This window comes from Moschus berezovskii, chromosome 21 (assembly GCF_049115385.1).
Source record: "Moschus berezovskii isolate FMDL1 chromosome 21, NW_MosBer_1.0, whole genome shotgun sequence".
In the NCBI taxonomy this organism is placed as follows: Eukaryota; Metazoa; Chordata; class Mammalia; order Artiodactyla; family Moschidae; genus Moschus; species Moschus berezovskii.
This window is the reverse complement of record NC_142480.1, coordinates 12416734-12429909: the sequence shown is the minus strand read 5'-3', so window position 1 is coordinate 12429909 and position 13176 is coordinate 12416734. Positions and strand designations below refer to the sequence as shown.

General features: G+C 54.8%; 1 protein-coding gene across 1 annotated transcript in view; it reads right to left on the bottom strand.

Moving 5' to 3' along the window:
* The window catches only part of ITPK1 (inositol-tetrakisphosphate 1-kinase), a 153914-nt gene that overhangs the window by 64126 nt on the left and 76612 nt on the right, over nt 1-13176 (bottom strand). Inside the window, exon 4 of the mRNA XM_055418412.2 lies at nt 119-244. Within this exon, the coding sequence (XP_055274387.2) occupies nt 119-244 (126 nt within the window). The remainder of the gene's footprint in view (nt 1-118; nt 245-13176) is intronic.

Here is a 13176-nt window from a genome sequence, read left to right as displayed (position 1 = left end):
CGTCTTGGCAGCAGCAGAGGAGTGTCTACGGGTAACCCAGCAGGACAGCTCCACGGCTTCAGAGTGGCACAGAGCGCTCCCAGCCCCCACCAGCACCCCAACTCGCACCTCCACGCACCTGGAACCTGTGTACCAGCTCCAGGGACTGGCTGTCGTTCTGGTCGGCTTCAAGGATGACATCTGTCAGCTTGTGGATGATAACATCCAGGGGGCCCTGCTCCTCGATCGGCCGGCTCAGGTTCAGCTGCAAGAGGGAGACAACGAGAAAGAAAGAACTTGAGCCCGTGAGCCCACTGCCTCGTCTATCCCATCCCCTCTGCACGTCCCCAGGGCATGGAGCATGAGGAGGGCTGGCACTCGCGGGACAGGACAGGAGAGGACCCACTGAGGCCCTGGAACTCCTCCAGGGCAGGCCCTGTGTCTGTGCTTCTGTCCCCGAGTGCCAGGCTGCCCGGGACACAAAAGACACACAGGTAGAGTCGGGGTGACCAAGGACCTACAGGTCAAGCGAGAGTCACTGTGAGAACGTTTACTGGCCACCCTGCAGCTGCCCCACTACCCGGGGCCTCTCGGGTAGGGACACCAGGGTTCAGCAAGGTCAAGTCCAGTGACTGAAGTCACAAGCCCAGACCTGAACGGAGATCCAAGCAGACACTCTCCCCGTGAAACTACCAATGGTCTCGGCAAAGCTGTGATCTGTCCGAATCTAAGAGCCACCGCTCTGTGAGGCTGGCCGCTGGCACTTTACACTGAGATCAGGGCTGGCCTTTGATGACAAAGCGAGGGAGGCAGGGCCACCTGGAGTCCCTGAGTCCCCGGCTCGCCCTGCTCCACTGGGGGAATGTGTTTATTTTTTCAAGAGCGTGGGGTTTGGAAGATCGGGTCCCGGGGGAGCCAGAGCTGCTGACTGACAGCCGGCATCCCAGACCCCCAAGATGGGAGCACCTGCCAACAGCCGGGCCACCTGACACCACGCTTCCTGGCCCCAGATGTCTACCACCCGGCACGCGGCCGTCACCACCTGCAGGGCTCACACCCTCGGAGGCGGCAGCACCAGCCGATTACCTGGCTGACCCCCGAGTAGCCTCAACGGAGGCCAGAGAAGGCCACCAGCCCCACCCCTGCCCTTCGCCCCACTCCCCCAGTGGGGCTCCCTCTGGGATTCCAGGCTGTTTGTTTCAAAGTCATTAAGGAAGAGATCATGATGACAGCTCTAGGGAGGTTTGGTGCTAAAACCGTATGTCCGTTTGTTTCTTTTTAGTTTCCAGCCACACAGTGAGAGGCAATTCCACGCATGACAGTGGAAAACACAGACTTCTGGAACCTGCCAAGGACTTCACAGTAAGGAAGTAGAGCCAGCAATAAAGCTGGGCCAGTCACTCAGCCCCATCCCGAGTCCTGTGCCCGCGCTCTGCCCCAGAGCCACGACCGCCTGGGTGTCTTGCCCTCTGGCTGCTGGCCACGTCCGGCCCTTTGGAGGCACCAGCAGAAGATGGGAGAGGAGTCTGGGTGTTTGTCCCCACCATCCTCACGGCCCCAGCATCTCCCTTGAGCAGGGCGGCCCCTCTCCCAAGACCACCGCTGTCTCTAGGTTCTTCCCCTCCCCTCGTCCCCTTGGGCCTGGGATGGTGACACCCCACCACTTTGGGGGTGCCTCACCACCTCCTGCCCACTCCTTTGGCCCCACCCATGCCATGTCATCCTCCTGATTTGAACTCTTTTTCCATTAAACCTTCAGAATGCAGCAGGTCTTTCCTGCTGACAGCCTTAACTCCTCTTTTTTATTGTCTGCCAGGAAAGATGTTAAGGGATTTTCCCTATTAAAAAAAAAAAAATCATGGACTTCACAAAAGGAAAATATTGAAGGACACTGATCCCTCGATGTTCTAGCCTGTGTACAAAACAAAACAGCAAGCATCACACCAGTGGAGCAGCTGCTCATCTTCCAAGACTCCTAGATGGGGAAGGGAAATGGTACTTGTCCTCATAGGAGGGCCAGGAGCTAGAGGTGTCAGCTACACCTTCACAGACCGGGACCCCAAGAGCCGAGCAGGAAAAATGACTGGGTGAAGCCTCATAGTTGGGAAATGACCCAGTGGGACCTGGATGAACAGCAATACAGATGGGCTTGGCCTGCAGCCAAGCTGCCCATGTCTCAGGGCCTGTGCAAAAGCCTAGCAGCATCCCAGGGCCTCAGTTTCCCCTTTGATAAAAACAGGAAATGCCAAGGATCTTTCCGGTGCTGTCCATACATTCATTATTAATTTCCATCCAATGCCATTTCCCAGGAAGGAAAAAAAAATAGGACTGGAAGGAAGGCAGAACAGCCAGTGGCAAGTGGGAACACGGGCAAGGAACAGCTCATTCTCAGAGGTGCCCATCTGCCCTGTAACCAGCGGCTCCACTGTGACAGGCACCGAAGCAAGAGGCCAACATTTTCAGACCAAGACGGCTACGGGCGGAAGAGCCTGGGTCACGTGGGAGGCTGGGCAGGGCGCCCCAGGCCTCAGAAACCCCATCCCAGAGAGAATGTTTCCTGTGCAGCAAGAGGAGACCGAAGCCAGCCCCTGAGAGGACTCTGGGGTCCCCACGCCTCTGGGGAAGGTGGTGGGCAGGAGAGGCCCCAGGCTCGTGCTCGCCCGGCATCACCCAAGGTCTGTAGACCTGACAACCGTGGGCTGTTTCCAAAATAAGCTCCCCACGTTCCCGGCCACTCTGCTGAAGGTAAACAGTTGAGTTTTGGAAGCTGGCCACCGTCCTTTGTGTATTTTCCAAGCGTTTTTGTGCCAGTGAAACCCTTTCACGAGAGCCGCGGCTCTGGACACACGTCAGGCCTGGCCAATCCCCGCTCCGCATCCTCGCTGGGGCCCGAGCAGAGCTGTCCATGGCTCCACAAGGCCCTCCTGTACCAGCCTTCTTCAGAGGACCGGACAAGCCTTGGCAGCCCTGAGGGGGTCTACCCCAAGAAGCCAGCCGTCCCTCCCCACTGGCTGGAAGGGGGAAGTCGTCTTCCGGGATTGCACCCTCAGAGTCCAGGGGAGCCAAAACTTCTGTCGGTCAGCAGGCTCCGGGCACACGCAGGAGAGGACCTAGGACCCTGCAGAGGAGGGGCCCCCCAGAGGGGATCTGGGGGTGCCCCAAAGGAGGGGACCCCTCACAGAGGGAGGGGGTCCCAGAAGGAGGGCCCTTGGGGGGGTGCTGCAGAGAAGGGAATCCTGGGACCAGCGGGGTCAGGGGGTGGAGGAGGCACCTCAGAAGCTTCGTTTCCCAGATGGGACGGGACTGGGGGCCAGGACAGAAGTGAACTCACTTCAAGTGTGTCATTGGGTTTTTCTGACCACACTCTGCTCACAGAAAATGAAACTCTCCCGGGGGACCTGTTCTCCTCCTCAGAGAGGGTCTGACTGGGCCCCTTCAGAAGTCACAGGGTGTCCGGACGAAAGGGCCCCTCTGCGGTGGCCGGAGCCGCCACGTTTCCAAGTCACACTGCCCTGAGAGGCCGGCGCTGGATGGTGCTCTGCGAGTGCTCGGAATTCGGAGAAAACAAGGGCCCACTGTCTCCTCGTTGATGAAGGCGATAAGGCAGGCGAGGGCGGAGGGAGGGAGGCCCAGGAGGAGATGGGACAGAGGCCTGCAGACCCCAGAGGCCCAGCAGCCCCCTTTGACCTTGGGAACAAGCAATCTCGTCGTGATCCACGGGGAGCTGGGCGCTTGCCTCCCGCCCACCAGCTGGCTGAGGAGGACAGGATGTGCTGGTGGGCACCTGGAGACCCCTCCTGGCTCAGCTGCCTCTGTGCCTCAGTTTTCCCTTTCATAAAACAAGGATGTTAGAACTACCCCTTCCAGGACTGGTCTGTGAATTAGAACATCCTGTTTATAGATGTGGCACCGAAGCCCTCTAGACAACTTCCTGCTTTAGCTTGATCACTCGTTAACTTGACAAGTAACTTCTGGGCCCCTCCTGTGCACTAGGCACAGACGCCCGCTGCCCTCTCATCTCAGGGCCTCAGGGGGACTGCAGGAGCATCTCTGTTCACACTGGACACAGCCCCAGCTGCCCCAGACCCTGCACGGGGCAATGCTCCCCTGCTGCAATGAGTCCTCTGCCTGGAGTGCCCACCCACAACCCGTAGCCTCTTGTCCACACACAAGCTCTTACTAGTCTCCCAAGTCCCAGCATAGAAGTTCGATCCTTTTCCAGACTTCTGAACTCCTCATTTCCCAAACAGGAAGCATTAATGGCTCCTTCATCTCACCAGTGTCCCCAAAATGCTATGCACATCCCTCCAAGATAGCACTGTAACTTCCAGGCATGAAGTAGTTTCTTGAACCTTCTGTCTCTTCCACAAGATCCTGAGATTCCCCAACGACCAGGGTTGCAGCCTGGCCTCCCCAGGACCTAGAACCAGGCCCCAGGCAAGAACTAGGCTGTTGCTGTTATTCAGTCACTAAAGTTATGTCCAAGTTTTGAGACTCCATGGACTGTAGCCCGCCAGGCTCCTCTGTCCATGGGATTTCCCAGGCAAGAAAAAAGAGTGGGTTGCCATTTCCTCCTCCAGGGGCCCTTTCCAACCCAGGGATTGAACCCGGGTCTCCTGTGCTGGCAGGTGGATTCTTTACCAGTGTGCCACCCAGGAAGCCTAAGAGCTCAGCAGACGTCTGCTAAGTGCACTGGCAGCTTCAAAGAATGGAGTGAACAACGCAGACCCAGAAGGGACCTGCCACGGAGCAGGGTGACTCTTTCCTGCGAAGGGGGTTGAAATGGCCTCCTAGAGAAGGAGGTATCCAGACCAAGCCACGGAAGGGAGAGGGAAGAATGGGACCTCCAGAGATGGGCAGGAGAAGGAAGGTTTAACGCAAGTAGAGGGGCAGCTGCAAAGATGCAGGACGCACCATCTGCATTAAACCCTCTCCTTCATCTATCAGTTCCAAACGCCTCAGGTGCCCTAAGCTACCACCTCTGCAGAAAGAGCTTCTCCCCAGCACTGACCGCTGACCGTCACCTTGCGGGGGGTGGCCCATCACCACCCCCCCTTCTCATGCTTCATCTGCGGGCTGGAAGCAGAGGAGCCAGTAGAAGATTCCAATGAATAGGGGACCAGGATTCAGCTGTGGTATAAACAATGAGAAAATCTTGAGTGCATTAAGCCACTAAGAGTTTGGGACTGTCTGTGAGCCTACCCAAAGGCAGTCCCCACAGGAGAGATCATGAATGGGGGAAGGGCCGGGGTGGGGAGATGCCAAGATGAGATGAGAGGCAGAGGGTTCCAGCTTTCAGGAGGGTTTTTTGGGCTGTACTTCCAGCACTCCCAAACTCCCACACGCGCTCCCCTGATGTGATCAACAACGTGATCTAGGTGTGAAAAGAGCATGTGCGTCGGAAGGCTGGGGACTCGGAAAAACTGGCTCCCATCCCCTACCCCACGCTGGGGGCCACTCATCCTCCCTGACTGCAACATGCAAGGTGTGCTAGCAGAGACCTGGGCTGCTGAGAAAAACCTATGCTTTTCTGAACAGCCAGACAGGCTGCAACAGCCCTCTCTACTGCAAAGGCTGCGGGTGAAGCGGGTGAGGACGTCAGGCAGGCGTGGTTACTATCACAACCAGGTGCGGTGGCCGGGTCCTCTAGGAGTGGCTGTGAAGCCGTGAGGCCTGGCGTGTTATTTAGGCTCTGTGTCTCTCTCACGGGTCCCCACCTCAGGCTGCTGTGAGAACTGAGTTAATGTTTATAATTACTCAGGACAGAGCCTGACACAGAGCGGGGATGCCAGAGCCGTGCAACCCATGCCAGACCATGGCTGCTGGCCTGAAAACACAGGTTCCAAAGTAAGGTGACCACACAGGCCTGTCCTCAAATGGGATCTTCCTGGGTGACAGGAATGTCTTTTATTTGAATGAGGCAAAGCTTGGTGGGCTAGATGGGGGTGGGTCACCAGAAAGATCAAGGCATGATTAGACGCTTGGAACTTTCAGCCCCACTCCCTATCCTTGAGTGGGGAGGGTGCTGGAAAATGAGTTAGTGACAGATCATGCCTTTGTGATGAAGCCTTCATAGGAAATCCCAAGAGGACAGGTTCAGGGAGCGTCCTAGCTGGTGAGCACGAGGAGGAGCTGGGAGAGATGGTCGCCCGGAGGGTGCAGAAGCCCTTCCCCAAATCTCTTGCCCGATACACCTGTTCCACCTGGATGTTCAACTGTACCCTTTCCCACAGTCCTTTATAATAAGCTGGTAAATACTAAGTAAACTGTTTTCCCAAGTTCCAGAAGCCAATGCACCAAATTAATCAAACTAGAGCCGGGGATCGCGGGAGCCTGTGATTGAAAGCTGATGGCTCATGCGCACAGACATCAGTCTAACCTTGCACCTGGCGTCTGATGGGGCGGGGGCAGCGGGGACCTTGCGGGACTGAGTCTTTAACATGCAGAGCTGATGCTCACCTCCAGGTGGTCAGTGTCAAAACTGAGTTAAACTGTAGGACCCCCAGCCTGGTGCTGTGGGTTTGCATGGTGTGGGAGAAGCCCCCAGCCAACTGCCATCAGACGTGGCGAGTGTGCAGAAGTGTGAGAGTAAAGGAGAATCCCAGGAGGTGAGCTTTTCCTATAATTGTGCCCTCAAAAAGCTCAGCTATTCCGCTTCTCTATTCCTACTCTTTATATTATTACTGCCCAGTGAACTCTCCCCTGAGTACTGTTAACAAGGCGCTTCCCTGGTGGCTCAAGTCGTAAAAACTCTGCCTGCAATGTGGAAGACCTGGGTTAGATCCCTGGGTCGAGAAGATCTCCTGGAGGAGGGCATGGCAACCCACTCTAGTATTCTTGCCTGGAGAATCCCAGGGACAGAGGAGCCTGGCGGGCTACAGTCCATGGGGTCGCAGAGAGTCAGACACGACTGAAGCAACCTGGCACAGCACACATGCACTGCTAACAAGACACACCAGAATCTGCATTCTGCAAAGCTAGGTCACTTGTCCTGGCTCATATTAGGCTTCTCAACACATTTGCTGCCACGTTAAAATGGACCATCCCTGTGAATGACAGTAAGTAACACAGAGTTCTGACTTTGGGCCACACACCAGCTAACAAGCAGTGACCACAGCAGGGGCACGTGAGGACACCAGGGCACAAGCCAGGTTAAGTAGCCTGTCCAGGGTCAGCCCGTCATAGCTGCCTGAGAACCTGGTCTCTCTCCTGCCGAAGTCAATTGACCGCTAAGCCAAAGAGTGTCCCAGGCACCTGGGGCTTTTCTTCTATTCCTTTTCTCCCTCAGTTCACGCCATGTGGATGGCATATTTTCAGCTGGAAGTCACTAGATGAAAAGTGTTTTGTCTCAACTGAGGTCCTGACTCAATGGTCCCAATGAAAAGCAAGTGGGCAGAAGATCCAATTTATTCTCTGGACTCTTCACAGTCTGAAGATGGGACAGAACTGCCATCTCCAACACTGAAAGGCCTTAGCAGGCAGAAGCAGCACTCTCCTGAAAGGCAAGTCGGAGCTGGTGCCTTGGGGACAGGCTGCAAAAAGGCGCCCGGCCTTAGAGGATGCTGCCCCGGTTTCGCACTTCTTGGTGGAACTGGATCCAAAACATGACAGGCAAGCAGTCCTTCCCTGGCAAGAGAGACTCTCCCTCCCAAATGAGCTCCAAGTGGCCCTCAGAGGGGTCAGGAGCTAGACGGCGCATGGGGCTGATCCCCAAAGACCGCAGGCTGGGTCAAGCACGGTACGGGTCACCCCTGCGGCCTCTGCCCCAGAACTCCCTGACCCAATGCCCCAAATTCTCAGTAGCTGGTTTCCAGTAATGAACATAATAAATCACCGTCTGGTTAAGGCAGAGCATGGATAACCTTTCTCCCCCAGAAGATGAGAGGTGCACTCAATTCAACAGCCCAAAGATGAAAGTCGCTTGTGTGCAGCTCCAAAGTTCTGGGAATTTGCAAGTCAACTTTGTTTCAGAAAGCCAGAAAAGTCACTGCCTCCAACACTTGACGAGGGTATTGGTACAGCCTTGGCGCCATGCCAGGCACACCACAGGCCCTCGGGCAGTCATGGTCCCGAGGAGTGGTGTCAGCCCTCCCTTCCTGGAGTCTTCTCCGCTCTCAGAGCCTACAAACCCCCATCGGTCTCAGGTCTGGCTGGACCCTCTTCCTCTGACACCAACAGGTAACTGCCCTTCAGGCTCAGGTTGCTCTTTCCTGGGTCCCAGGCAGGACGCTTACCTGCCTGGTTAGTTGCAAAAAGAGAGTTCTCTGCCAGTGCACCCTCGCTGAGGTCGGGGACTGCATCCTGCTCCAGAGCCCAGCCAGCCTGTGTAGAAATTCTTCCCAGAGGCTAAAGACTCAGACCATCCACCCGTCCACCTACCCACCCATTCACACGAGGTTTATTGAGCACTTACACATCCACCCCTCCAAGTCAATGTTATCCCCAATCTGCATGGAGAAAATGGAGACAGTGTGGGGGCAAGGTGAGCTGCCCAAGGGCACTGCCAGTGGGGGACAGGCCCAAGGGATTTCTGACCCCAAACTTACATGCTCCTTTCCCCACAGACACCACCTTCGTTCTGTTTTTAGCATCTGTCCCCCATGGCAGGGGCTGGGACCCCTAAGGCCCCCAAGCATATTATGCCTACATTGGATTCAGGGATGCAGTGTTCCACAGGGCCCACTGGAAGCCCCGATCGAAGTCCCCGCTGAAGTCCCAAGTGACCTCAGGAACACTCTGCAGACACCCTGCAGGGGAGGGTGAAAAAGTCAAGGGTGACTCAAGAGCCACAGAGCAGACAGGGACACAAGCCCAGGGGACAAGCAGGGTGACGTGGTTCATAGTACTAGGACATGCACCCCCCAGAGGGGAGGCCCGGGCTCCACAGGGAGCCCAGGAGGCCCGAGGTCTTACCGCAGCTGTGTTCTCAGCCAGGCTAGCAGGGGGGTCTCGAGAGGCCGGTCTCCACCCATAACACAAAACTGCAGAGAAGGAGCCGCCCCTCAGCCACCCACAATGGCTTCCTAGGCTTGAGTCCTGCATGCCCCTCCCCCACCAGCAGACCATGAGCATCCAGAGGGCCCCTGCCTCAGGGTGTCTGTCTACAGCCAAGTAGAATATAGTATGAGTCATCAGACATGTGCCTGCTAAGGCACTTCAGTCGTGTCTGAGTCTTTGCGACCCCCTGGACTGTAGCCCACCAGGCTCCTCTGTCCATGGGATTCTCCAGGCAAGAATACTGCAGTGGGTGGCCATTCCCTTCTCCAGGAGATCTTCCCAGGGATCGAACCTGTGTCTCTTATGTCTCCTGTACTGGCAGGTGGGTTAACCCTAGCACCACCGGGAAGCTGGTCACCAGACACTGACCCTCAACGATCCAAGAGGGTAAATGAGGAAAAGAGGTACAAGGGCAACAGTCCCCCCAACAGAGGCTCCTGTTCACTTCACTTGACCTTCCCAAAGCTAAAGCCTGGGCTGAGACAAAGTGAGGCGCTCCATCTGAGCTCCCAGTCAGCTGAATTCAAATGCCGCCACCCTTCTTCCAGACCCTTCCTTACCCACCCTGTACACACGATGGCTCTCAGCTTCCTCCCTGCACCTCCTACCGAGAATTTTAGATCAAGTGTGAACTGACCTGGACCCCAACTTCCCTTCTAGATGGTAAACTTGAAGTCGCTACCCAAAGCGTGGTGCACATTCTCCACGCAATGTGCGAGGCCAACGAGGTGAAGGAGGTGTGAGAGCACGGCACCCCATGGGCCACAGGGGTGAACGTCTGCAGGGAGCAGAGCAGGACTGCAGGAGGTGCGAAAGCAAATGGGCTGAGGCGTGTCTCATCTGACAAACCCTCAATACATCTAGAACGTGGTAACACCGATCTGTGCTTCTGCTCTTTTAAGATTTAAATAGAAGAGAAACCATCACTGCTTCACGAACCCGACACAAAAGACTTCTTTATTCTGGTCTCGTTTTCTCGGTATCTCAGCATGCGGGGGTGGTGAGTGGGGAGAGAGTACCTGCTTCGTAGGCTGTGTTTTCAGCCACTCACTCCCCCTCTCTCACCCACCCACCCCTGGATCCAGCCGAGCACTCATACACTCACTCAGCAGCTCCTGTGAGCGGACACTCTGCGCCTGGTTTTGCTCAAGCGCTGAAGAGACAACAGTGGACAAGATGGCCAAGGTCCCTGTCTCAAGACCTCACACTCTCATGGGGGAAGATGGACAATAAACAAATAAAGCATCGCAACATGAATGAAATCAGTGCAGAGAGCATGATGCGGGGGGGGGGGGCACTCAGCAGAGAAAGCCCATTATGAGTTGAATTTTGTCCCCTCAAATAGGTTACAGGGCTTCCCTTGTGGCTCAGCTGGTAAAGAATCTGCCTGCAATGCGGGAGACCTGGGTTTGGTCCCTGGGTTGGGAAGATCCCCTGGAGAAGGGAAAGGCTTCCCACTCCACTATTGTGGCCTGGAGAATTCCACGGACTGTATAGTCCATGGGGTCGCAAACAGTCAGACACAACTGAGCAACTTTCACTTTCACAAATAGGTCACATGGAAGTCCTAACCCTCAGTACCATAGAATGTGACCTTATTTGGGAACTGGCTCATTGCAGATGTAATTCATTAAGTGGACATCATACAGGAGTAAGGTGGGCCCCTAACCCCACATGACTGGCATCATTATAAAAAGGAGAAATCTGGGTGCTGACACACGAGGGAGAATGTCACGTGAAGATGAAGGTGGAGATCAGGGTGATGCACCTACCAGCATAGGACACCGAAGATCACCAGCCACACAGAAGTGAGGAGAGAGGGCTGGGACAGACCCTTGCTCACAGCCTCAGAAGGAACAACCCCACTGATACTCTGGTCTCGATTTCCAGCCTTCAGAGCTGGGAGACAATACACTTGTTGTGTAAGCCGCACAGTCCTGAATTCATTTCGGCAGCCAAGGGAACTCATGATAGGTCTGAGGACGCACCACCTGAGCTGAGACCCGACCAAGGAGAAGGACCCAGGAATGATGGAGAAGGAACGGGGAAAGCCAGGTGGGGCCCCCAGCACAGGCTGTGTTCACTGGGTCCCGGGGAAGGGTGACAAGGACATGGGGCAGGTTGTTCCCTCCAAGGGCGGGAAGGAGTTGGGAAGATGTCCCCTAGGGGAGGGGAAGCCCCTGGAGGGCACTGGGCAGGGAGTCAGGTCTCAGATCTCTCTCTGAAGATACCACTCTGGACGCTAGTGCCCCGCCTCACACATGCTGTAAGCACTTAACATGCCCAGTTGTCATTTCTATGGCCTCACTGAATAGCTGGCTTAAGAAAGAACTTCCAAAACCAGGATGCTCTGAAGAGGGCAGCTCAGGAGCCTGGTGCTGACTGGCCGGGTGACACAGGCCATCACTCTCCTTGTCTGTAACCTGGGGGCCCTGTCTTTACTTTTTAAAGATTTTTTTTTTTAACTTTTTACTTTGTATTGGGGTATGGCCCATTAACAAACAGTGTTGTGAGAGTTTCTGGTGATCAGCAAAGGGACTCAGCCGATTATATTCATGTATCCACTGTCCCCGAAACTCCCCTCCCATCCAGGCTGCTGCATAACAGTGGGCAAAGTTCACGTGCTAGACAATAGGACCTTGTTGGTTAAATGCTGCAGTGTGTACAGCCACCCCAAGCTCCCTGACTATCCCTTCCTTCCATCCTTCCCCCAGCAACCAGCAGTTCATTCTGTTTCTTTCTGATTTGTAAATAAGTTCACTTGTATCATTTTAAAGACTGCTTTTTTTAATGTGGACTATTTTTTAAGTCTTTATTGAATTTGTTACAATGCTGCTTCTGTTCTCAGTTCTGGTTTTTTGGCCAGGAGGCATGCGGGATCTTAACTCCCAGACCAAGGATTGAACCCACACCTCCTGCATTGGAAGATGAAGTCTTAACCACTGGACCACCAGGGAAGCTCCAGGGCCATCTTTAATATGAGACCCCCAAGTGGGCATCTAGAGTTGGTAGGATGAGACTGGCTGCCCACCCCCAGCTGGGATCCCCAAACCAGGCTCCCTCCCTCCCTGCACAGCCCTGGCTCCCGGCCCTGGAGGGTTTTTTCCCTGCTGACAACAGAAAACGCATCTCAATGTTGCTTTTATCTCCACGGTCGGAATGACAACTGGAAGCCACGTCACAAGTGGCTAAGAATTCTCCAGGCCAAAAATACATCTTCTTTGTGCATCCTTCTTAACAATAAGGAAGGAAAACTTTGAGTCAAACTTCTACAAAGCCTGCAAAGATTATTTTTCAAGCCCTGAAGCAGTTCCCTTTCTAGTCATTTATTTCCAGCCCAGAGAGCATTCCTATCCCTTGAGGCAGTTTCCAAACTGGTATTTGATATAATGTTAATGAAGGAGTTTTTTAAAAAAATTAAACACATCCCATGAAAAAGAAAAGTTCAGTATTCCAAATTGCTTGAAAAGGAGCTGGGTTGTGTCAAGTCAAATTGGCGTCTTTGGCGCAGGGCTCAGGTATTTTTAAATGCTTATGTGGTGACTTTCCTGTTGGTCTGGTGGCTAAGACACTGCGCTCCCAAGGCAGGAGCCCAGGGTTTGATCCCTGGTCAGGGAACTAGACCCCGCATGCGGCAACGAAGACGAGGCGCAACTACATACATACATACATACATGCATGTAAACATAAAACACTCATGTGCCCTGGTGAGGGACAAAGGAGACGTTGGCGCTGGAACCCTTCCTGAACTGGCTTGGAGAACTCTGAGAATAATGCCAGGTCACAGAAATGTAGAAACTTGACCAAACCACCATGGGACATCCTAACCAACACGTGTGTGTGATGGAAAGAAGTCCCCAAGGACCACCACGCGCCGCAGAAGGGGCAGCTTGATGCGCTTGTGATGAGCAGTGTCCCCTTGACGGGGAGACTGCAATGCACTTACTCAATGGCTCTGAGCACTGTTTTTAAGCGCGGGTCAACGAGTGACAGTGGTGGGTGACAGGGCAGCTCACGCGAAGCCAGCCCTCCTGTGCGGGGGTGGGCCTGGGCCCGGGCCTTCCACAAAGGGCCTGGCAGTTCCATCTTACTGTGGTACCAGCTGCTCAGAGGCACTTGGGAGGCCTCGACAGAGAGACACCCAGGGACTCAGAGCCAAAGCAGGGAGGTGGGAAAGCCCGCCAGCACGGAAAGGTGCTG